Source organism: Eucyclogobius newberryi, unplaced genomic scaffold (genome assembly GCF_026437365.1).
Source record: "Eucyclogobius newberryi isolate DKJ021-1_F unplaced genomic scaffold, fEucNew1.0.hap1 SCAF_5, whole genome shotgun sequence".
In the NCBI taxonomy this organism is placed as follows: Eukaryota; Metazoa; Chordata; class Actinopteri; order Gobiiformes; family Gobiidae; genus Eucyclogobius; species Eucyclogobius newberryi.
This window is the reverse complement of record NW_027316167.1, coordinates 10,625,944-10,652,653: the sequence shown is the minus strand read 5'-3', so window position 1 is coordinate 10,652,653 and position 26,710 is coordinate 10,625,944. Positions and strand designations below refer to the sequence as shown.

General features: G+C 39.3%; 1 protein-coding gene across 3 annotated transcripts in view; it reads right to left on the bottom strand.

Annotated features, from left to right (window-relative positions):
* The window catches only part of nhsb (Nance-Horan syndrome b (congenital cataracts and dental anomalies)), a 61,767-nt gene that overhangs the window by 8,201 nt on the left and 26,856 nt on the right, over positions 1 to 26,710 (bottom strand). For 2 of the 3 annotated variants that reach the window (XM_072464735.1, XM_072464737.1), the window contains exons 2-7: positions 2,327 to 2,479; positions 2,122 to 2,255; positions 1,407 to 1,499; positions 1,285 to 1,317; positions 957 to 1,019; positions 168 to 354 (exon numbers count right to left, since the gene is read on the bottom strand). In XM_072464735.1, the coding sequence (XP_072320836.1) occupies positions 168 to 354; positions 957 to 1,019; positions 1,285 to 1,317; positions 1,407 to 1,499; positions 2,122 to 2,255; positions 2,327 to 2,479 (663 nt within the window). The remainder of the gene's footprint in view (positions 1 to 167; positions 355 to 956; positions 1,020 to 1,284; positions 1,318 to 1,406; positions 1,500 to 2,121; positions 2,256 to 2,326; positions 2,480 to 26,710) is intronic. The other variant, XM_072464736.1, reaches the window with a different exon arrangement.

Sequence of the window (26,710 nt, the reverse complement as noted above, 5' to 3'; positions counted from 1 at the left end):
GGTAACAGTGGTGGAATTACCTCGTCTGCTGCCCACATTTAACCACGAAGTAAAATTATAAGCACCAAATTAAGGAAACTTTTAGTAAAATGTCCAATATAATTATGTTTATTGTGTTTGGTGAACTGAGTAGTCTGGAATATGTTGTACTTGGGCATTCCCTTTACCTGTGACGTTGATGGGTATGATGCAGGAGGAGATGGAGGTGGGCTCGGCAGTAGAGTCTGGTGAGGTGTGCTTCTCCCTGGTCCAGTTTGTTTGTTTGTCCTGCATCACAGGAGCAGCAGGAGCCGGTGCTTTGGCTTTTTGGCCTCCAGTTACTTCAATGACGTCAATCTCTCCTGTCGAGGTAGACTGAATACACGGAGGAACGATAGTTAAGTTAGGCTAAATGTAAAGGGGTGATATCCATGGGTTTCATGTTACAGTTCTGGTGTAGGGTCTGCCACCTGCTGGTCTCCAAGGAGATGTTATAGGCTGATTGCGGTATAAATATTAAAATAATGCCACAAACAGAAGTAATCGACATTACTTACACACTAAAATAATCCTGAAGTCTTCATTTTAATTCTTTGTTTGTTTTATACTTTATTGGTTTTAATAAAAGTTAGCATTAGCTTTGAGACAACGTGAGTTACGACGCCTATTGCTTTGCCTGGAATGTTCCACAGTAAAGAATGTTTATAAAGGTATTTCTGAGCCATATATGTTATTTATTAAAATTAAGATAAATAAGATAATGCCATAGAGTAGAACATTCTAGGTGAAGCAATAAAATGTCTGCAAGAAAAGTTACATAATGCACCTTTAAATCAAAGCATAAAACAGTTTTCAATTGGAATTTGGAGTTTTTGCCTACCTAAAACTACAATTATAACCTTTCTAAATAAAAAAATATATTTCTCAAACGGAGAGGGAATAAATTCACATTCCGAGATGTAATATGTGACTGATACCTTTCTATTCCATGGAATGAAGTTGCAACCATCGATTGGATGAAGTGAGTAAAAACACTCAAACTATAAAGATAGAGTACAAAAAATAAAAACACAACAACAGCAATGGGATCATGAGGAATGAGTAAATCAGTATTTTCAAATGCATATCAAAAAATATATACCGATATATATATATATATATATATATATATATATATATATATATATATATATATATATATATATATATAAATAAACATTATTTAAATACAATTCAACAACACCAATCTCACCACACAAAACAGGAATTGCCTTTTATATAACGTGCAACCATTTTGTGCCTTACCTTTCTTTGAACTTCTTCCCGTACTGATCTCTCCTGTTTGGAGAGAGTGGAATAATGGTTGTTTTAGGAAAAGACCTTGGGAACATGTTATCTGTAGCAATTATTTTATATTGTAGATGTACCTTTTTCTGCACTGTCTGAATTTCAGTTTCTCTAACAGTCATGTCCTTCCTCAGTTGATAGTCAAGATCTTGCTCTCGTTCTGCTCGCTCTTGCTGCAAGACAATATTGTCACAATATTGTAATAAATATTGTAAGGTCTTGGACATACTTTATTTTTTAAAGTATTATTAATTGATTCTAAGGACAGTCATGTGTTTTAAACACACACGTTTTACAATTTACAGAAAATCATGATGCGTCTTTTGAGTGCTCTTTGGCTCCTTCCCTTACTATGGCCCCACGGGTGGTGAAGTCCATGGGTTTCAGAATTATGAGAAATTAAGACTTAGAAATTAAGAATTAATATTGTAACTTTTCAAAATCAAAAAGCCCTCAAAATATTGCATTTTTGCAAATATTGAACAGGAAACTTTTACCCATGAATACTTTTATTTACAATAATAACAGTTTTCCACACGTTAACAGAAAATGAAATAACCTTAGTGGTTTATGTGATGGATATTTCTCTCCAAATGTTGTTTAGTAAAACTAAACTTCTTTCAACCCTGCAATACATTTTCCTACATCCTAGTGTTAAAACATTAAAGTATATCACTCTAAGGTACTCAGGGTAATGTATGTAACTTTACTTGTTCAATCATGTTTGTTAACTTAAACTTCCTGCATTGTTTGTGACTGTTACAGTACTTTTGAGTTATGACTTTTTGCACTCACAGCCCTGGCCAGCCGACTCCTCTGCTGCCTGCGGATGGTGTGCGGCGAGGGGAAGGTGGGCATTGGGGGCGCCACTGAGATCGAGATGGTCACCCGGCTCCTCTCTCGACTCGTAGACCTCTTCTGCACCTCGTCTACAGGTAAAACATTTCAATTAAGACGTCATCTATGTTGTATTTTCTTGTTTTAACTTGCCTGGGCTTACCTTCTTGCAGGGCTCTGAGGCAGAACTGGGCGTTTCGGTGCTGCTCCTCTAAACATGGCGGCCGGGTGCAAGGGTGAAAGATGTTGTGGAACTGGTGCCATGGAGCCTGGTAGTGAATCGACAACTTACTCTCCTTCTCGAGGTTAGACACCGCTGCAGAGAAACAAGAATTAAAATCATTACATTACAAGTCTCTAAGTAAATAAAAAAAATGTACTGCTCGATTAAGGTGGCTAAAGGAGATGGAACATATATATGCATGAAAGTACATACTGTAATACAAGGGTTGGGAGGACAAACAAAAAAAATCTAATTCATCAATACTTCACTTTATTCCTAAATGGTATCTAAAATTCACATATTCCAACCTTTCTTTGCAGCCCTGACACAAATATAAACTACTGATCATACCTAACTTATTGCTATTGTCTGATTGATTAGCGCTCATTCCCTTTCCACACCAGCAGATGGCAGCAGAAACCCCTCAGTTCACCCCAAAACACATCTGCAGACCTCTACTTTCCCATTTACATTTAATTAACAAAATTACAAAATCCATCCTATAACAAACAACACACTTTTAGGATGGTCTTTTATCTCGTCTCAAAGCCCTTTAAGCTTTTATTTTGTAGCATGTTTGCCTCTTTTTAAGTCAGGATTCAAAACACTGTTAAGTCCTTGAAGCGGCAGTGTACACCAGTAGCCAGGCAACCTTTCAGCTCTCATCAAGGCTCCTTTGTCCACAATTAAATCAGCGCCACGCAGCAGCCCATTGAAATTCAAGGTCTGGAGATGCACACAGGAGCACTTCATTTACGCGACATAAACAATCACCGTTTTTTTATGGCGTTAAAAGGGACGCAGGCTGACAGAAGTAAAGCAAACAAAATCTGCTTCCGAGAAAATCACACACTGTAGTTTAATGAAGAGTTTGTTGAGCCACTTCATGTCGGCGGCCATTTTTAAACCAGTATTTCAAAATCTGACCGTGTTTTTAATGTTTATCTATTTCTTAATGCTGCTTTGATTTGTTATTTGCAATATAATGCATTCTTTCAAATTTAGTATCATGTCGAATGCACATTTCCAAGAACTCCAAGAGCGTTAACGTTTGAGAGAAGACAGAAATGTGTAATAAACTCATACAATAAACTCATTAACCATAGACATATACATAAGTAAGCGGCGCTCAATGATCATGCTATTGATCAATTTGCAACTCGGCTATAGTCCGGTAAGATTTGAAGGACTCCAGATAAATTACATAAATATCATGAAATAAAAGTTATATACATTCTTTAGTAGGTGAAGGAGCGTTTGATTTGATGTAAGTGTAGCATCAGTTAGCATCAGTTAGCAAAGTTAGCGTCTATTAATGTCTACGGTCTAAACTACATGTATAACATGATTTTCTATAAAAAGACATGATGTTTTGTTATTTGAAGAGGACATCATATTGTCTGTCTAAATAATTGCAGCCTTTGCCGTTTAATAATTGCGCCAACTAGAATTGCTTTTTGGAATCGGCTGCGATACATTTTGCAGCTCTATTGAGGCTGCCAATCTGCACCATCGAACATGAAACGTATCAGGAAAAGCTTTCCGTCTCAGTACTAACCAGGCCCAACTCTGTTTAACTTATGAGATCAGACGAGATCGGGCATTCTCAAGGTGGTCTGGCCAATAAGCCTCTGTTTTACACCGGCCTCCTAAAACTTTCGATACTCCAAAGTAACTGCAACCGGTCCGGGACCCGGGTACTGCTCACGGAAAGTGCCGTCTGAGATCATTTCAAGTCGCAAAACATTTAAAATCAGGTTGAATTTGTGCTTTTTTCCTGTGGATTATTGTGTCATTTCATGTAATTTCACTAAAATATATTAGTTCTAATAAAACAATACATTAAATACATTGTCATAATTTCAAAATGACTTAACCTCGCGACCCCCAGGTCACTTTGGGAACCCTTGTGTTAACAATAGGACATCAACGACTCCAAATGAGAACGATGGTCAATTTTGTGTGTGACAAAATGAAAAGAAATGAAAAAGGTGTTGTAGCCGGGACCATGGACCAGTTCTTGTGCTTACTCAACTGTCCACAACCTTTTCTCAGTTAATGTTGTTCCTCAGTATTAGTTTTTCTGGTATTGTTTTTGGTTTGGTATAAAAATAAAACTTCAAAAAGACAGCGACGTAAAAATAAATGGCAACTTTTGGGTTTTTATAATATAAATACAACTATCTTTGCACCTTCTCATTTCACATTTCCCTTGATCAGCTATTGCGGCTCGAAGATAGAATAGATTAAAACAAAGCAAAACATGCCCCTTAAACATTTGCAGCCAACAGCAGTCCAAACAGACCTTTCTATCCAACAAAAAGCGGCTCGATTATAAAGCCAAACGTGCACAAGTCGCTCTATAAAGTACATTGTGCGTTACATGTTGGCGCGAGCGGTCCGTTGCAAACACCTCCAGCAACAAAGAGAAACAATCAAGACACAAAAACATTCATCTCTTCGCCAGACTGCCCCCAGACTTCCCCCGAGAGAGGAAAAAAAAAGTCTTCATAAACAATGGAGACGTCGGTGGCGCCCGGTGATCGATGGCATTTACGGGGCGCAGTGGTTTCACCCCCTTCTCCGCGGACCCTCCCCGGTGCAGATGTGTGAGCCGTTAGCGTCGCCGGCGGAGGATGTGCGGGCGCGTATCTGGGTCAGACTCCAGCCGCAGCCCTCGCGCTCGAGACAGATGTGTAAGGAGGCGGAGAAATGCTGGCTGGCCACTTTGCAAAGGAAACACCGCTGCAGCGACACGATTAGGAAATATTATTTATGTCCGTCCATCACCGCGAGGACCGGACCATTCGTCAGAAGTCACGATGTCATAGTCAGTTCAGTTGTAGCACGTTATGACCATATTTTTAGGGAAATACTTTTAAGTCTCCAGTTGATAAGTCAATTCGTTCATTTTCAAACGACATGGGTTTGCAGAGATTGCGTTGTGTTGGGGTTAAAGGTGTACTGCGTCACTTTTCTGGTGGTTACATCTTCTGCTTGACTGCATGGGGATTTTATTGTATTTGTGTTGCTTTTTATTGCTGGAAATATGCAGTGAAAAACTTGTTTGGAGCATCCCAGACGAAGCAATAACGTCTCCAAAATACTCATTAGGCGAAGGGACAAAGTTTACTCATTAAGGAGACAAGCTTTAATCAGTAATCGTGATTATTTAGGTCACATTTTAATCAAAAGAAAAATGTGGACAGTAATCGTCTGTGATATAAAAGGTTTCAAAGGTAACCTGGACACTTTGACTGTTACTAAATGTGATAACTACCGCTTGACTCCAGGAGTCACTACATCGTACCATGATGTTTCTTTAAATAACAAATTGCATTCACAACCGTTATTTCACCTCACAAACGTTGATCAGACAGGAAAGCCTTCATCTGTTCACAATATAGGGACATTTTGTACTGCACCAGCCAAGAGAAAAACTAAACCAAAAAACGTATTATTGACACTTGAGCCAAATACTTACTTACTTATACTGGGGGGAAACCACAACATATTACAAAGAAAACAAAAAGAAAGACACAATAGATTTAGAAAACTATGCAACACTATTAAGTGTATCACAGTTTTACAAATTCAAAGAACAAAGGAACAGAGCAGTGGGCGTGTTCCAGGGTCGGTGAAAAAGGGCGTTTTTGGAGCAATTGCGCATGAAACTGAATTATAAAGTTTATTCAAGCTGCATGAATCACTCAAAATACAACTTTGAGGGAGTTAAGGATTATTATAACACTATTATAACACTATATATGACTATTATAACACGGTTGGAAGTCGATTTAGCATAGTATGGACTGCACTGAATAAAAATATAGGACAGCACAATTACTGTACAAGTTTTGAACAAGGATTAACCCAAAGGAGGACAACAAAATAATTTAATTTAATTGACTTATTGGGGCAAATTTGAACTGCAGAGGATGCTCCATGTAAAAGGAGCTCTTCTGAGTGCACATCCTGGTCTTGTGAAGCGTCACTGTTGAACACTACGTCTGTACTCGAGTGCGTAAACAACATCCCAGAGAAGATGAGGAAAGTATTTTTAAACTGGGCGTGTCTGATTTGTGTCAAGTGAAGCTTTAAAGTTCATCATTTATGTAACGCGGCGTGTTTCTAGGTCAGTGTGTTACAGTGACGAGATGCACCACTCCAACAATCACATTTGCTTTGAAATATATGAAGAATTTACATCATATGAGTCAATACTTAATCCAAGCGTGTTCTCTTAAGACTGATGTTTGTCGATGACTAATTGGTAGTTGTTTTATACTCAGGTCAAGTGTGAAAAGACTGCCTATAACTGTAAGTCTTAACTACTGAGGAGAAGTGACGTGTGCAAGATGGGGATGTATGAATAGTTTTATTTTTGTTATCATGACAGTTTTGTGGCTCAATGAATTGGACCGTAGACATGTTTAAATTGTGTAAGTAAACTATGAGAGTTTGGAGAATTCCAGGCATATAATTATTCTAAATGTTGAATCAAACACAGCTGGATTCATTTGTAAATTTGTAAATCAGATGTTTTGCTCCAAACCGGAAGCTTCTTCTGGGCTCGTGTTGGTGACTGTGGCTCCCCCTAGCTGTAGGCGTGGGTGGTCCAGATGTGTTTGAGTCAACATTTAGTAACGACCAAGTATGAAATATTTCTTAAATCTAATATTGTGCGGGGCAAATTGTACCAAAACTGTATCAGTGTAATATGATCACTCAGAGGCATGAAGCAGGAGTCAAAACGTGTCAAGGTATTAGAAAACACTGCTCAGTATAAAAGAATATCCATCCGACACAAAGAAGGAAGTATTTGCCTTTAACTGAAAACTAGAGCATCACAAAAATAATGCACATGTTGTTGAACATGAGCTCCAGACTTTGGTTTATTCTGTGTTTAGAACAGAATTTGAGTGTCTTATAAAGTATGAAGTATTCACACATGTAACAATAATCACATGGTGGTATAAATACCTCTGTACAGAAAACACATTTCCACAGCACACTTTGCTGCGAGGCTCAAAGGCTTTTATTAATATACTGTTTATGAATTAAGAGTACAATTCTATGTACATTATTTAAGGTCCCGCTTTCCGTGCTTCTTTAGTTTGTGTACTGTCCCACTGAGTTTTGTCTCTATAATTGTAAATCATGTTAACCCCATTCTGGATGTGCCATCGCTCATGGGGCACACCTGCACCGCTGCTCTCCCCCTCGTCCCAGGCCCCCGTCCCGACCCCAGCCCCGAGCCCCGTCCCGGCTTAAAGCGCCTGCAAACAGTGGCAGAGGCAGCCCAAACTATGGTGTATTTTTAGGCACACACGTCACAAGCAGAGGCAGACCAGGCTCAATAAATATCAACGGCAGCAACAGCAGATTAAACTCTCAGAGATTATTTCAACTCAACTGTTGTTTACCTAGTGTTGCAACAGAAATACTGCCCTCTGTTGGGTTAAAGAATCACTGCACAGATCACAAACAAAGACTGTCACTGCATTTAGAAGTTATGACATGTTTCTTATGCTTAAATCAGGGCATGAATGGATTTCAAACTGATCAAACCTTTGATGTAAAGTTGGCAGTCAATTAGAACAATTTTATCACTGAATCGCTATCTTCTGATTGTAATAGGCAATGAAGGTCTATAGTCCACAATAATTCAACAATTTTAACTTTTACTTTACAAAACAGTTAAGTAAAAAAAGTACAAGAAAATGACATAAGACATTTATTAATTGAACATTATGTGATACTGTTTGTCACATGATCAAAGGAACGCATGAAAAAACCTGGAGAAGATTCATATAGCATCATTATAAGAAAATATTTCACAATGGGAAAAAAATACGTAATATATACCAATTAAAAATAAGTTACTTTTCTGAACATTGTTTTGTTTCATTTGGATCGGCCCAGTAAAAAAGTAATTTTTAACAGTTTAAAATATACTTCAGATCTAAAATAAAAGTAATATCTTACAATATACTAGTAGACCGTGTCGTCAATTTTACTTGTTTTTGTAAGATAATTTTGGACTAAATGCCATTAAAACAAGAAAACATGATTACATTTGATGATAAATATTTTTTAAAGACTAAAGAAATACCAGTGCATGATATTGGGCGTAATCAGACTGTGATAGAAGGCTCAGTGCTCAGAACGACTGCAGTACAAAAAGCGTAAAGTGCCTGCAGTATTATGACATTACATGACTCCTGAACCTCTTCAAACCACCACCATCCACCTCTCAATGCTTCCCACCTCCCGCCCTCGCCCCTGCCCTCATCCCTTCCCTCGCCCCTGCCCTCATCCCTTCCCTCGCCCCTGCCCTCGCCCCTGCCCTCATCCCTTCCCTCGCCCCTGCCCTCGCCCCTGCCCTCATCCCTTCCCTCGCCCCTGCCCTCATCCCTTCCCTCGCCCCTGCCCTCGCCCCTGCCCTCATCCCTTCCCTCGCCCCTGCCCTCGCCCCTGCCCTCATCCCTTCCCTCGCCCCTGCCCTCGCCCCTGCCCTCATCCCTTCCCTCGCCCCTGCCCTCATCCCTTCCCTCGCCCCTGCCCTCGCCCCTGCCCTCATCCCTTCCCTCGCCCCTGCCCTCGCCCCTGCCCTCATCCCTTCCCTCGCCCCTGCCCTCATCCCTTCCCTCGCCCCTGCCCTCGCCCCTGCCCTCATCCCTTCCCTCGCCCCTGCCCTCGCCCCTGCCCTCATCCCTTCCCTCGCCCCTGCCCTCATCCCTTCCCTCGCCCCTGCCCTCGCCCCTGCCCTCATCCCTTCCCTCGCCCCTGCCCTCGCCCCTGCCCTCATCCCTTCCCTCGCCCCTGCCCTCATCCCTCTCCTGTTTGACCTATATTCCGAACTAACTGAGCTAACTGACTCCTTGTATCTTCAGCGCACCTTGAGTCGACAGTGGCTCCTCTCTTTGTCTCTACGATCTCGCACGTGCCGCGTCGGGGGGGCACAGCAGTGGGGGGGTGGGAATAGCTGCCACCGCCGGGCTGATAATGACAGTGGCACGCCGTGTTTTCACATTCGCTCGGCAGGAGTCTGTCAAACACGCTTCATACTCCGCCGCCACAACATGCTCTTCTCTCTTTGTGCCGCGAGATTGGGCTTGAATATCAGTCGCAATGGAATCAAAATCGCAAATTAGCACAACACTAACGCCGTAATCATAGACGACAGGCTTTGTTGTTTTAGAACAAAATATCACAGGTATTCATGTTTTATGTAAACTTTCCTAACCCTGTATAGATCTAAAATACATGTGATACTACTTTGAATGATTCATTTGATTTGAATTCATTTTTAAAGGTCCCACAAACGTATCAATCTCGATTTCCAACTCCATTTGACATATATGACCTGAACATAAACAAAATATAACACAAAAAATAGTCCAGATGTCTTCCTCCAAAGTCTGAATTCTTTTCCAAACTACATTATTTTACTAACCTCTATATTGGAAACAGCCAAATGCAATTAGAAATGACTGAATTTCTATACAAATTATATCGATTGCATATTTTTCACTTGAAATAATATATTTTTTAATGTGTCGATGTATATTCACAAACTTAAATCAACAAACATTCGATACTGTGTAATATCCCAGCAGTTTCCCCGCGTTCATGTCCGGTATGAACTGAATCTCCGTTTTAACAAGATGAAATTGTGTTTTCTATATACAGATGCTGCAGCCATGTTGGAGGGGATGGCACGAGACACGCCATCGCCCCGTGTTATTTTTAACCGTGTGTCTCCATGGAAACGGGAGGACGAGGGTGGAGGGGCGATGGGGTCTCCCGCTGTGAGCCGCGAGCAGGCCGACTGACTCTGGTCACTGTGAGGGACGTCAGCGCGGGGAAGCACTGGGTTCATCGTAGACTCAAACACGGCTTCACGTGTAAAGAGTTGTATTATAGCCGCACAATAACCCGACACGTTGAGCTAGTCTGAGGTAATGCAGAAGTGCTCCTGCATGTTTTTAAAGTCCAGTCACCCGACCTTTTCAGCGCCAAGATTGTCAACCATCTCGGCACCTCCAACGTTTACACTGCGTTCCATAGATGTTTTCTTTTCATCTTATAGTTTATGCACATTAATGAAACAAGTGATACAAGCCAGGACTATGCTCATATCAGACAGATCCAGTGAAGTTAATGTATTAACCTGGACAGTGATATTGTGTTTACAGTACTGTCTGAGAGGGAATTGTTACTTTTGTTGGCGTTTGCATCATTAGACACAGAGCGTTTAAAACTGAGTGCAGGGACAGATTCAAAGATAACAGAGACCCAGAGGGGAGAAACTAAAGGTAAAATAGTACAAGAACTATCAGTATTTTACCTGTCGCACCTTAAAGCTTTTACATGTCGGATCGTCTAGCTCTAAAATGTTACCTGCGTTTCCAAGTAAGAATTCCGAGATGTGTCACGATGTTTTTTTGCTAACTTTTGCGTGATTGTAAGTGATCATTTATTAGTGTTACACCAGTTAAGTGGGAGTTTGTCAAGAAAAGTGAAGAGAAATAGTGAAGAGAAAAAGGAAGTAGCACTGAGTTCTAAAGAAAACCTTTTATCTAAATGCAGGGGAAACATAGGTAAAGGAACATGATTTTTACATTTTACAGCCTTCACATTCATTCAATTTAAACAATATGTTATTTATTTTCATTGTCAAATCATATTTTTTATTTGTTTTATTGTCAAACATCTAATTACCTCTATGTATGTCACATCTGCAGCCCAAGTTCAACCAGGAAGTCAAATAAACGTTATCAAAATCATCAAACTAGGGAAAAGTAAGCAATTTTTGGGGTAAATTGCACTTAAAATAATTTCAATACAAACAGTTTACACTACATCAGTTATACAGTCATAGTTACTCATAGGTGCAGGTGTCCAAACATGAATAATCTTATTGGACCTAATTGTTACCCTTCGACTTGTGATTGTGCATGTTTTAGGTTAAGGAGAAAACCCACCCAAACAGTGTTCAGGTAAATGTACATTTCAAAAATAGATGATCTTAAACTTTCCGAGAATTATAGTAGTGAGTTAACCAATTTGGCCATCACGTTTTCTTCCTCACATTTATCAATGAAGCTGCATTAGTGTATTTTAAAGTACTTTTAAAGCAGTGGTTCTCAAACGGGGGGTGAGGGTCCACAAATGGGCCACAGAGAGTAGACTATAGGCCCACAGAACATTAGGCTTCTCAAGTGAATGTTATGTTTTCTAGTTGTGGGACCTTCTCCTAATTTTTTCATAACATTGTTCTTGCTTTGTCTGGAAGGTTCCACCGTATGATATAAACTCATCTATCTTTCATTGATCTAGTTAAAGGAGTTTTGATTTCCTCAGCAGTACTTGGTTACCTGCTGTACTAAAAAAATAGGTGCAGATAATGAAAGTAATAAAAGAAAATCTATATAAACCAATATTCAGCTCTGTTTACATAACAAACCGATTGAAGCAAGCTGACATTATATAGTAGGATATCATACTATGGCCAGCTGAGTCTATAGAGTAAATAAATATGTAATGAATAGCACTCCCGGGAGTAAATATGACTCTGTATTTATGGTGTCATAGTATCAACTCGCCCCTGCTACACAGGTTAGGAACAATGATTTGGGTATTTTTTCACTGTAAGTGGATTCAATCACTTATTTAAAAGTAATATAACAAAAATGACTGCTGCAATTTGATTCTTTTGATAAAGTATGTAACTTACTGGCGTGACCACAGTGTGCACGCCTGATGTTGTTGACAGTGCTCAGGATTTTTGTGTGTTTGCTCAGACACATGGAGAATTAGAGAATTAGAGAGAACATTGATTCTAACACGTCACTTTTATAACACAGTGAAGCCGTGACTTAACGGATTCGTTTTCCTGGGCAGTACCGAGGTAACGTAACAAGTTACTTTTAAAAGTAATGCTACCCAACACTGTTTGTGAGCATGCTACAGCTAGAGACAGCACTTTCCACTCTCCAGTTTGGGTGGTTTACAAGAGGAATCTTTTAGCCCAACACCAATTTTATTATTGATCTCTAAATTACATAAAGCATAATGCCCTTCACCACCAAAAACACCTGCTTGTCGAAATTGTATGTACCATTTCAGGTAGTTAGCTTAGTTTTATTCTATTCTACCCCACACCAGTTATAGTGAAGACCCCTGCCTCTGACCGTCCAAACACAAGAGCATACGTTATTAGTTTTTCCATGATTTCCAAATGATCTGCTGTTAATCCTTGACAAAGGCCGATCTCGCCTGATCTTGGGAGAAGGGCTGGACGGGAGCTTCTGCAGTGGGGCACAGGGTCTGTCTTATAAGGATGGATGCACTACATTTAATCCACAGACTTTATTTTTTTATTTTTATTTCTATTTTTTTTTAAATTGAGTGAAAATCTTCTGTGACATTGGCATTTTTTTCTTTCAATTTTAGTCACCATATAAAACTCAAACTACAGGGCTTGCTTTTTGTGTTTTTTTGTGTTTTTTTTTTTAAATTTCTTCTTCTTTGACGTTTTATGGCAGTTGGTATCCAAGTGTTACTTTACTGCCACCTACTCGGTGCTTGTAGCCAGGGCCTCTGTCATGCAATACTAGGCTTCTAGAACGTCACTTTAGAACTCCTCGCTCCTTTTAAATTAATTAAATCTTTCAATTAAATATTTTAAATGTTTTTTTGTTTTTTGTTTGACATTGTTGAAAGATTCTCATCTGTTAAATACTGTTGAACTGCTGTAGCGGGCGGCGGTGGTGTGGCTCTTGGATGCCGAGGAGGAGGAAGAAGAAGAGGGTCTCATGTGCTTGGAATTTGCGGGCTTGGAACTCATGTGCTTTCAACTCATGGGCTTTGAAACTCCAAAGAAGAATGGAGTCTAAAGGATAAAGTCTGGTGTGGGAGAAGGCCAGCTGGAATAAAGCTCTTCCTTTCTCTTTTTCTCTCTTTCTCTCTCTCCTTCTCTATCTTCTCTCTCTTTTTTATACGGTATAGCGTAAAACATAAACTAAATAAAACATATACTTTGACGTAGTACAAACAGAAGACGTACAACTACAGTAGGTGGCGGTAAATGCACCTTTTCAGCTGGCTGCCAACCGCCATTAAAAGTAACACAACAACAATAACAACAGCTGGAATAAAGAATAAAGAAGAAGAAGAAGAAGAAGAAGAAGAAGAAGGAAGAAGGAAGAAGGAAGAAGAAGAAGAAGAAGAAGAAGAAGAAGAAGAAGAAGAAGAAGAAGAAGAAGAAGAAGAAGAAGAAGAAGAAGAAGAAGAAGAAGAAGAAGAAGAAGAAGAAGAAGAAGAAGAAGAAGAAGAAGAAGAAGAAGAAGAAGAAGAAGACGGGGCTGAACTTCCAACTTCATTACAATTCATCAATCGAACAGACAAGCAGCAACCAAACCCGACAGCATTGAACAATGTCGAAATACTATGCTAAAGACAACAAAGCCTTTTACACCGAGGAAAAACACATGGAGGCGCTTGTTGTGAAGCCCAAAGAGGTGGACCACACTTTTCTTACTGTAGAACAGCTGGAGAGGGAGCAGTTTGAGGAGGTGGGCTATCCTGTGAAAGAGGATAGAAGAGAGGAGTTTGAACGCCAACGAAGGGAAAAGGAAGACGAGCAGGGCATGAAACTCTTGTTGTTGCGACTGGAAATGGCTTTTAAAGCTTCAGAGGCCCAAACAAGGGAAGAGAATCTGTTGAAAGAGATAGATGAGCTGAAGAAGCTCAGAGAAACGGAGAGAGAGGAGTTTTCTAGAGACCTCCAAATCACTCAAGAGCAGAACATGTGGCTCAAATATGAAAACGAGCGGATCACCAAACAGCACAAAGAGGAGAAGTCGATGTTTCCGAACAAAATGAAGCAGGTAATAGTCACTCATGAGACTGAACTTGACAAATGTGTCGAAGAAACACAGAAAGTCAAAACTGAACTGGACAAAGCTGAGGGGGAGAAAGGATCACTGCTTTACTGCTCGAAGGATAACTTCTCCGAGAACTTGACTAAACAAGTCACTGATATTAAAGACGGGGACAAGCTGAAGAGAAGACCTCTGCTTTGAAACAGCGCCATCTGCTAGAGGAGAAGAGCAGTGCACAAGAAAAAGAGCTGGAGGGCTGAGATAGAGTGCCACCTGAAGAAGAGTGCCACCTGCTGGAGAAGAGGATTTTGAGCCCAGAGTAAATTAAATATCTATTACAACTACATCTATTTGTAATAGATTATTACAAATAGATGTAATAATTTCAAGTTGTAAGTCTTTAATAAAAAGTGTCATGATTTTATTCATCTCACGACCCCCAGCTCATGCTACATGGACCAAAATGTGTCTTTGTCGACTAATTATTAAGTTTAGATTGCAAGTATTTCTATGGGACAAGAGCAGAAAGGAGAAGGCCTGAAAATGTGTGACTGAGTCATGAGTTTAATTTTCTTTTTTACATTTGAATACAGTTTCTTAGTACTTTGCTGTATAGTTGCTTTTGAAAAAAAAAAAAAAAAAACTAAGGCTGAGCAAAATAATATGTCTGTTTGCCGTAACCCGACCGACCCTGTATGAAACTAGTCGCCTGGAAAAAATCGAAAAAACGTCAAAATCTTTTATTTTTAAATTATTTCGCCCACTCACCGACCGGTCTTTCCTGAACCACCGTGTCTTTAAAAAAATATTTTCATCATGTTGGTAAACCTATCTTTCATCCCAAAGGACTGATAACGCATTGCGCAACATATGTGCGACCTCATATTCAGTCCTCCACATGCGTCTGCAATAGAACAGATCGGGCGTAAGTGTCATTATATAGCCTTTAACAAGTTGGTTAGGCTCTGTCGGCTCCACTGAATTGTCCATAGTAATGTCACGTTCTATCACGGTGTCAAATTTGACTTACGCAAATGCATTCTGGGATTGAAACACGCCCAGTAGCGTCATCACAACAAACATGGCGGCGCCCGTGTCCCCCGCATGTTCCCCCCGCTCGCCTTCGCTACCAAAATAAAGGATAGCGGCGTACAAAAGGTTGATTGAAATATCTTAAAATCGTGAGATTTAGTCTCCCGATCGGGTTGATAGAGACGTTTTCCGTCATGGACTGTTGAAGCCTGACCCCTGGCGGTCACTCCGTGTCAAAAAATCGCAAAATTTTGATCTTTTTTTTTGCCTTCAAAGTGAAAAAAATAAGAATTTTACCCACTTAAAAAATGTTGACTCGGCAAACAGGCAATTTATTGGGGGTAGCCTAACATACATACATAACATACAAACACCTTAAACTCACCAGTAATTAATGCTGAATGAACCAAATGGGACCATCAATTCATGACACGTTTGTATGTAATGATTAGAGTTTGTTGTTAAAGGACTGCCTGTATTTCTAACTAATGTCTAGTCATTAGAAACGTGAACAGAGCCTTAGCTACTAACACAGACTTGTCTCTAAATGATAGTTTTTAAGTCAGTTTGTTGAAACATGGTACTGCTGTTGCTTGACTTCTCCTCTGCACATGCTCAGTTAGGACACAATCTGCACACATGCACCCACACAGGTTTACTCAGCGTGGTCTGAGCATAGATCCATGGGTTTGAGGCTGTGTGGTCCTCAGAGCGCATGTGCAGACCTCTAAAACAAGCTGCTGTCCACTCTGGTTCTAAAAGCTCATGTTAGAGAGCATCTGAACACGGTCACAGACTGAACCGCTGCTGGAGAAGAAGAACCAAGCTTCCTGCGCAGTACTGCACAGCGGCCTGTAGAAGTCACTAAAAAGACCATAATTCTAGCCAAAGTTCAGCAGCAGAAATGAGGAGAAAACAGACTTATTTTTATATATTTCAGAGCAATTTAAATATAGTTGTGACACACGGTAATTTTAGACTGTATTGGTCAATCACTGCTTGCCTTGATTGCCCTGACCTAAACTCTGCTCCAAACCACACGCTTTCACTAACATTGGTGTAGATCTTGCGAATAAAACAACCCACGCTGACCACAAACTTTTTGAAACGATTGGTTCTCGATTTGATTTCAATTCAATTAAAAACAGAGCACAATGTAATATCATCGCCTCACTGTGCACAGCAAGGTTCTGCACATGACTCGGCCCTTTTCCCGTTTGGATAAATATGCACTGTCTGATGGCTTTCTCGTGCAGCTGGCTCCGAATGTGCTTTGACAAGTCACATGACATGAATCCAGCCCAAAGATGTTTGCAGAGGGGAGGGAGAGGAAGAGCGCGGGGTATTTTCAGGTGAACGCTATACCTGGAGAGAAGAGAAGGGCTTCCTCAGATAACCCGCACAGAGCCAGCTGTTTACAGATTTAAATAAGTTGAAAAATACCTCTGGAGGGCCACGGCATCAATGGTATCGACTGCAGTCCCTGTGCCAAACCTCTCGCAAGATTTCATGTTGTCCCGGGAGAGTGCCTTCCACATTGAACTGGTGGAGTTATTGACAAGAGTAAACTATTTACTGTATTAACGTTATCATAGTAACGATGATTAACTCTGATGGGGAAAGTCTTCTAATACCTATAGTACTTAAATAGTATAGTATCCGTTATATTATTATTATATTATAGCTTTAACGACCACATATTCTGCATTATTTGTATTGTTATTGGCCTCTAAACATGTTCTTGAACACCTTTACTGTGGCATCTCATGTTTTACTATGTTTGAAATGTATGCTTTGAAGACCACACACATTATTTTCTCTCAGTATTAGGTGTTAGCGCCACCAGTGGAAGATTAAGGACTCTATTTGTAAAACATACAAGGACAAAAAATACTGATGTAAAATCGTATCACATAAAAAAATCTAAAGTATAGTAAAAGTATAATGTGCACCTTTAAAATTTCACTTTTAGAGTAAAAAATATTTGCACATGATTAATGAAACGAGTGTGAATGACGCTAACTGCACCTCAGAAGAAGAAACAATATTATAACACAGTTAAAAGCTCAAAGATACAGGTTAGATCTTGGGAGAGGCCCAAAACAAGACAAAAATTACAAACGGAAAAGGAGTAGTCCCAAAAAATAAATCATAAATTAAACACTTGACCCCTCTGTCCATATTCAAGTGTAATGTGAAAGCTCAAGACCCACTGCCTCTATAAAAGAGCCTTCCAAGCGCCAACTTCACTAGTGATAAAAAAAAAAGTGTATCTCAACAGAAACAATGGGTCAGGACACTGGTTGTCAAACATCGGATAATATTTGGTTTTCCGATTACCACCAGATCTAAACCAGAACTTCCTCAGGCCTAAATTAGTGCAAATATGATCGAAAATGAGACTATACCACGAATACGGTTGTGTTAAATAAGAAAGACAAAACTTTTATAGATTTGTCTCTCAATAAAACAAATAGACAAAACTGCAGAGACCCATATACCATATAGCATGTGCACAACAGTTTGAGAAACACTGGGTTAGGAAATCAAAGCGAGACACTGCACGTGAATGTGAACTGATTGTACATTTAGAAATTGTATTTTTTTTTTTTTTTGCATTTTATGTGTAAAAAAAAGCCAAACTTGCATATCTGGGACAAAACCTGAACATTTATAGAAATAGGTTTCACTTTCTTGTTTCGTTTAGTTGACATGTAATACCCCAGAATTTACTGAAGGGATTTTAATATCTTATTTAGTGTTTAAAGTGAGTTTTTTAGTGAGTAAAGTAAAGATCTTGTTCCACAAATCGGTTTTGGAGTTAAAACGCTTTAGGCTTAAAAATATATAGCAGCAAATCCTTTGTTACGTTCTATCAGAATCTTGTTAAGTCTAAGTTTAAGGTAGAAAGTTGAGTGTGTGTAGGTGCTACTTTTAGGGCTGATCTTGATGTCTCTGTGGGAGAAATATGTATTTTCAGAAAACAACTTCAAAACATCTTCAGGTGCGCATGGTCCATTCTGTTGTTTCCAAGAGACGGCTTATTTTAAGAGAGCAAACTGACCAAAAAGCAAAGATTATACAAATGGTTTTGCTTGAAGTGTCTCGCCTTAAGAACATTATTTTTCATGAGTCCGTTGTGTCTATAGGGGCCGCATAGAAGTTCTGTATTGCATTTGCGCCGTAAAATGATTCCTTCAACGTTTATGGTCCCTGCTTTTCTGTAGCTTTCTGTCACACACTTCCATAACAGTCCAGTGTTTTTGTTTTTTTTAAATCAATAACTCTCTTCATAATTCAGACTCTGCTGATCAATAACTCACACTGACTCGAGCTGTCCATTCTCACATTTTTGCAATTTTTCCCCCTTTGCGTCTCGCTTTAAGACTGTTATCAAACCGACGGCGCTGTTTCTATGGCAACTACTTTAAAGATTAAAGCTGTGAAAACCCTCGACTCCCAGAATGCATTGTGCCTGGGGATCTCAGGGAAGGAGAGGGAGTGAGAAACGAGTGGAGAGGTGCCACTCTGCAAATCCTCCTCCTCTGTGGTGATAACTCTGTCACCAACCGCAAGTGCACAGGATTATTCTGGGAATTTGTTTGCATCAGTTGTTTTTAGCAAGGCATTTTATACCATTTTTATTGTTTTTATGTAAAGTTGAGACATTGTCCTGTTTTTGATTGAAGTCTAAGCCCTGCGTGGCAAGAATATTTTGTGTGGATGGTGATTTTGGTCTCAGACTCTAGACCTGGTTTGTCAGTGGTAGGGATGGGACCATATGCAAATCTGATGATCTGGTATTATCAATATTAATTTCACAGTAAACATTGATTTATTACACAATTATAGAAAATGCATACCTTTTCCTTTTACAATGCTTTGGCAAACCTTTGTTGCAGATATGGTCATATTATATAGAATTAGGACATACAACTGCATATTAACAGTTATGTTATGATGTTGTCTGTGCTAAAGATGGAGCAAAGGATCATGGTCTATGTCATTGCCTCAGTTGTTTTAGCTGCTGCTGCAACAAAACAATGCATTTGAGCAAAGAACTAGTGCTGGGTGTGCATAGTTGATGTGAAGTGCTTTTATTACAATGCAATTTAAATATGATCTTTTAGGACTTTTACACATTCAGGGCGTGTTCACACTGGACACACTGAGCCCAGTGTAGTCCAGATGTAGACTTGGTTTGGTCCTGTTATAGTACTGGTTTAGTACTTGTCTTGTCTACAATTACCGTTATTTACAAATGTAGTCCCAGTTCTTCCCAGATTGCACGTCCTTCAAAGACAGAAGATGTTGTTTTGAGTCAGACAAAGGTAGAAATATTGTTATTTGTGACCATTCAGTGCTTAATCTTGATTTAGAGCAGAATAAATCTTAACTATATTAAAATACTTGCTTTTGTATTGTCTGGAGTATGTTTTCATCCAGTTTTACTCCTGGTTTAGTCCACCTTTAGTGCAAGTAATATTTAAACAGGCAAATTGTGTCACTTGTACTTGGATTCAAACGTGCAACCTTAGTGAAAAGCTTTTATTTTTCCTCGCAGCTGACCCTGGACATAACCTACAAGGCATGCAATCTGTTATTACTACAACTTTGACCTCAACCTACGGATTGAACCCTGTGAACTCACACATAACACTCAAATTCTAATAAAAGAAAAACCTCTCGATAAACCTTTACATTGACATGATTAAAAACTAACCTTACCATTTCTGTTTTCCTACGCCATAAAGTACCATAAAAACACATATAATATTCATCACATTTATATTATACGCGATGCCAAATACAATGACAACACAAATACACAATACTCAATATAATGGGATTTTTCAACACATATTACATAATATGTTATGTGGTTCATATTTGTTGATATTTGGTTCTAAATTGAGCCAATTTTTGTACTGTTGTGGACTTTGTTTTGTCCCATTCTTGTCCTTGTTTACTCCTGATCTAGTCCAAGTTTAGTTCCGGGTCTAGTCTCGTTTCATCGCAGTTTTGATGTGGTGAATGTGCAGACTCGTTCTGATACTGTATGGGTCAAGATCATTCAAAAAATATTCAAGAAATGTCCAATTTAGTCATTTTTATTTAAAAAAAAAATCTATATTGATACTTCCAACGAGTTTCTAGTTTTTTGATCAATTGTAATCTGGGTAACAAATATTTTTGACAACCAAGAATGCCTCTTAAGTTGTCATTTTGTCAATTGATTATTTTTATAAACTTATGTTCCTCGCGTTGTATTTACACGTCATAATCAGCGACTAAAATGCTCAGCACAATCTCTCCCTCTGTTATTGTCTCACCATACATCAATTTAGAGCGTTTGCAACACACTCTTTGCATATTTTGCTCATCTTTTGGCTTTAATGTATGTTCCCCCTCCCCCCCTCCCTTCCTCCCCGTGGGTGATGCCAGCGCCGTTGTACGGATGGAGCAGGGAGATCGACCAATCACGTAGCTCGGTGCTGGAGGAGCTCTGGGTGATGTTAGGCAGTTTCACGCTTGTACGATGAGCTTTGCCAAATGTAGGTCATGTCTTTCCCTCTCTCTCTCCTCCCTCTCTCCTCCCTCGCTCTCCCCCACTCTCTCTCTCTTCAGACGGCACACTCTAAAAGTCACCCCTTTACAAACACACCCCAAATCCATATTGTGCGCTGAGGATTTGAACATTTACAAAACCGTGGCAACTGCATAGTTTGTGACAATGTGTTTTTTTTAAAAATAATATACTGTGGTTGTGTCGCCCTCCTTCCTCTGTCAGTCCTCCCTCAGTCTCTGCACATCACACACATTCAATCACCAAATGCACTCTGCAAAACACTATTCATGTTGGTATAAAGCATTAAAAATGTAAGAAACCGCTGTGAACTATACGGTAGTTTATGTAACAGTATATCATATTCTCTCTCTATCTTTTCCTCTGTTTCTTTTGCACGTCCACAGTGACATCTTGCTGAAAGGTTTTAAGCAGGAAAAACATAATTTTGTTCAGTAATCAGTATTTGTTTTCTCCTGTATTTGTATTGTTTTTACTACTCTTCCACGACCACCACATTCTTCCTCTGTCCACAGACGACACACAAACTAAAACTGACAGTTCATGTTGGTATATATTGGATTTTCACGTTCATAATGCACTTTATGTAGCACTTTATTTTAAAAAGTGTACTGTTTCATCATCTGTTCCTCTCACTCTTTACACATCTCCCTCACCCCTTTGCAGACACCATTATGGATATTGTCCAACACCTTGAAATATAATTCACACATACTAGGGTTGAAGCGTTTCTGCGAAGTATAGTTCACTAACAATGTATATTTAAAGGTAAGTTATCTGTTTTCTCCAGATACAACACGTAAACACCAGGATTATGAGAATTTGGGGATGTTTTGGCTTAAATTACTCTGTAAAAACTCCTTCTACATCCACACTATTTGCACTTTATTGTGTCCGGCTTTGGCTAAAAATATACAATACAGATTCAAAAGTCTTTCAAACCTACACGGCGCTGTGAAAGGATCGAGTAAACGGGCGTGGCTTTGTGCTTCTGTGACTTTAGGTTGCAGAGGTGATGCAGATTACCAGGAAATCTTTTGCACGGGTAAATAAAATCCTGGTTACAAATGTTCCTGGAAATGTCAGAGGAAAAGAAGATTACGTAAATCACCACAAGCAAGGAAGCAAAAGATTAATATTAATATTACTAACACCAAGTTCTAGTAAATAGGTTCACATTTTAGCCTCTGGAAATCCTCACCAGAAATGAATTATAAATGAGAGGATAAACCGTTCAACTCCACCTATTGTACGTAATAGTTTTGTATTTTAGATGTTCTTTTTTTCTGTTCAATGTCTGCTGTCTCTATGGAGATGTTATTATCTTATTTATCTTCATAGAAACAAGCAGCTGGGGCCACGGACAAGTGTTTATTTTAAAAAGCAAGATAGAGTTTAAAGCCGCACTGTGGACCATTGCAGACAAAGCACTGCCATCTCTTTGATACAAGCAGGTGGAGGACCCTCAACCCGGAACATTACACCATTATTTGGACTAGATAGGCATAGTCTTTATTTATTTATTACTTTTTCACTGCTGCTGTTATTGTGCTGTGTTGTTACAACATTCCCCTGTTGTGATGATGAAGGTTCATATGTGTAACCAATACCATTTATATTGTTTATATTTATATTTCAATATAGTGTTATTCCTGTGGTTAAATATCATTAGGAAATACGATACACTCCCTGAAATAACTTAAATCATGCGCCTGTCAAGTTTCCAAAAATGTTAAACTAAATGTAAATATATAAATGTAAATACAGTGATACATGGGGCAGCAATACAACAAAACCACGTGACAATAGATTGAAAAAAGTGCCCTAATAAGTACATTGTTTTTGGCGACTACAGTGAAGCAGATGAGTCATAAAATATAGAATACTTCTGGTTGTTTTGAATACACTGTCTCCTCCTGCGCAGTGACTCGCAGAGAAGCCCCTCCCCTCACATATTTTGTTATTGTCTGAAGATGTATTTACTCTTCCTCGTGTTGTGTATAACCTCAAACAAGTCTAGTTCTTTCCAGGTCATCACAGTTGACCCTTTGTGTATTATTAACTCAACGCCACTGTTTTCTGACCACCAGGACTTGACATTAACTGTGTTCAAACGTTTTCCACCATGAAGAGGAGGGGCCAATCAGTTCTGACAGCAGACTATTGAATCAGTTTAGATCAACAACATTGTAGTTTACTATGAACAAAATGTAAAATAATGTCTGACTGTCTGGGGGGGAAAAATGATATGTTCTATACTTGTTCTGAGCATTTCTGCGCTCAAACCGCACTCCAGATGGCTCCATAGCGTTCACGTTGCCTAATGGGCTTCCTTTATTTTACCATTCTCATTGCTCATTTCCACGGCTGACGGCAAACGGGAACGCAGGTGTAGTTTTAAATGTGAACGGTTTCAATTTAAAAGTCAATGTGAACAAAAGCATGTTTAAAAGAGAATTAAAGCCACGATGATGCATAATGTGTCCTATAAGATGAAGACTATATATTTTAAATCGATATTTCACATGCGCTTTCTTTGTCTTTACACTTTGGTTGATTAAGAAAAAGTTTTATTTTTAATTTCCTATTGCAACTCAAACTTTTGGCCGGCGATTTGAAGTCCGCGCAGTCGGGCCACATCCTTTTCCATTAATGGCTGTAAATCCGAGCTGTCAAATTCACTGCAACTATTCCCACTGAACATAAATACCCAAAATGCCGTGTGGTATAAGTCTTTTGGCAGCTCATTAGACTTTGTGATGCCTTCTCCTTCTCCCCGCAACACTTCAGCTGATGATAAAATATTGATCAAGTGTCAAAATCCCACTGAACCTCCCCAAAAACCTCGCACTCCTGGTCGTGAACTTTGGGTGAACCTTTGGCTGCCAGATGCAACATTAGAGGGATTGTACCGTAACCTACAGTGGCTATAGAAGGAGGTTATATATAGATGTGCTTTTGACAGTCTGACAGGATTAAGAGAATAATGGATTTAAAGTGCTGCACAGTTTTGCACACACGTCTAAGCTCCTGGTTCACGCTAGGATTTTCTCTGATTTGATGATGAGTTTGAGCGGCTTTGAGGAGGACTTTCTTTAGGTTTTGCGAGAAAATGTGTTGCTCAGGGTTTTGATACATTGATGAAACGTCAATTTGTTCAGTATTTACTTTCAAAATAAGTCTAGCACCTTCATACTACTTCTACTTGTATTACTACTACTACCACTGGACATGCCAAGTTTTGTTGCTGAATTTAAACATCTTCAAAGCCATTCAAACTTTATTTTGTTTTGTTATATTTATGTAGAAAGAAATAAGTTAGTGGGGCCAATAAATAATAAATTAAATAGAATAAATCATAAATAAACAATAATTCTATGTCCAGGAGACGTCTGCTGTAGAAAAGGTTTGTTTGATTTTGAGTTTGACAACTTTTTATTTATCATTTCATTTATTCATTCATTCAGACAGTATACATTCACCTAAACCAGGCATGTCCAAACTAGTGCCCGGGGGCCAAATGCGGACCAATTTTTGTTGGCCCTCCCGCTTCCTGCTATGTTAGCCCAAACAACAAAAACTAGTACTTTTTACTGTGAAATTGGGAAAATTCAGGCATATTGATGTTGATATTGATGACCAACCTAATATTAATGTTCCAGGTCTAATTAAAGGTGTGGAGGCTCATCGCAATTACATCAAATGCAAAATTTCAAATGATTCACTTTGTCATTCAACAAATTCGACATTGTCAAGTTGTTTGTGGCCCTCTGCCCCGTTTAAGTTTCAAAATGCGGCGATGAAAAAAGTTTGGACGCCCCTGACCTAAAGGGGAGGAGCCTATTGTACATGTTTTTAGTGACATGGGAAACCTATGCAGACACGGGGAGAACGTGTAACGAATGTAAACTCCGCACAGAAAGGCCCTGTGCCGCCCGGGAATCGATCCCTGGACCTTTTTCACCATGAATAATAATGTAATAAAGTTGGACAATGTCATTTTCCTGGTGGAGGTTGCACCACTTGGTTTTCTCCATGAAGATATTATAGCTTTGTCTAGAATTTTCTACATTAATGCATTAAACTTATCTCCATGGAGACAAGCAGGTGGCGCCAGCAGAAAAAGTTAGAGGTCAGAGGAGACTCACAGCAAGAATATGTCAGGAACAATAAAACAGCTTTGATTTAAAAGACGCAGGATGGATACGTTTGTTTGCACACAAGAGGGTTTTAAAATCATCCACGATTTTGTGACGAAACAAAAAAGTTCTGACCATAAAGATCTCACACTCGTGTAAAGGACGGCGACACCACACATTAGTCATTTTACAATTGCCCTGACTCCACAGACTTGAGGCGTGTCATAATCGCTCATGAGAAGCGCCACTCGGGCCACGCCCCCAAACATGGAGGGACAGGCTGAAACTCCTCTGCAGATGGCCTTAGTTTAATGTTATACTAAACAAAGCAATAACATGTTCACAGAGATAAGCAAGTGGTGGACTCCTCATCAGTAAAGTCACTTGTATCTTTAAAAAGACAAAAAAATAAAGTACACGATTTCAAGTGTGTCGTTATCTATTCTGAAGTGGGACTTGAACAGTATTTTTAATGAGTTGGACTCAGTTTAAAAGTGAGGACTCAACAAACCCAAAACTAGTGAGAGTAATATTTATTCATGTGGACACTTCTCCTTCTGTGTAACCTATGGAGGCCAAGCTCACATAATAAACTTTCTGAATCATAAAGTAAAATGTGATTTCAAATTGCACTTGGCTTTAAAAGTTTGAAAAAAGTTTGGGATGTATGAGCATGAAGACTAATGAGGTCCGAGGAGAGATGGGTTTTTGCATTTGGCCTAGAGTCTGGGGAAGTCCAAGGACTAGAGCCCAAAACATAAGCCCATAATGAACCGGCTCAGATCCAGGTCCAAATCAGGACTACATGAGGACAACTCCCCATAGTCTGATTTCCTTCACATCACTTATTCACACATAGTAATGATTTTCTCCCATCGAAGAGACAGATCTGAAGCACACTTTTGAGCTAATAATTAAGAAGTGCAGGAAATATGATCTGTTTTTACTTTGGAAAGATATCATAATAGAAATAACAATTGAAATAATTATCTGAAACAATCTTTTAACTGGCCAATTGTTAACCTGTAGCACTAGATTCGATTTATGATCATTTATTAGTGATCAATGAGCTCATAAGATTCAGAAGCCCGAGCCACCTCAGCTGGCTGCTCTTGACATGGAGGAGCAGCGGCTCTACTTCGAGCTCCCCCGTGTGACTGAGCACCTCACCCTGTCTCTAAGGGAGCGCCCAGTCACCCGGCAGAGGAAACTCATTTAAACCCTTTGTATCCTGTCCTATCGGTCATTACCCAAAGCTCATGACCATAGGTGAGGGCAGGAAAGTAGAATCTCACGCTCCATCACTCGTGGACAAGACCCCGAAATACTTGAACTACTCCATTTGGGGCAAACCGTCCCAGTGCAGAATATACGTACAAAATCATAATAGTCACTAATTTTAGAAGCAAAATAAAGTTATTTCTGTTCATTCTATTCTCTAAAACAGAAAACGTGACTATAATGTTTATGTTTTTTTAATAACAAGTGAGTTATTAACTTGACTTCATCACTCATAATGTTTTTTATCATAAAGCTAGCAGAGCAATTGTGATCTATTATGTGAATGAGCAGCTCACCGTTGGTTTATTTCGGTGTCAATAATCTTGAATAAGCGTTAAATTGTCATGTTTCTTCTCTTAATAATCATAATACTAAAATATGACACTGTGACATC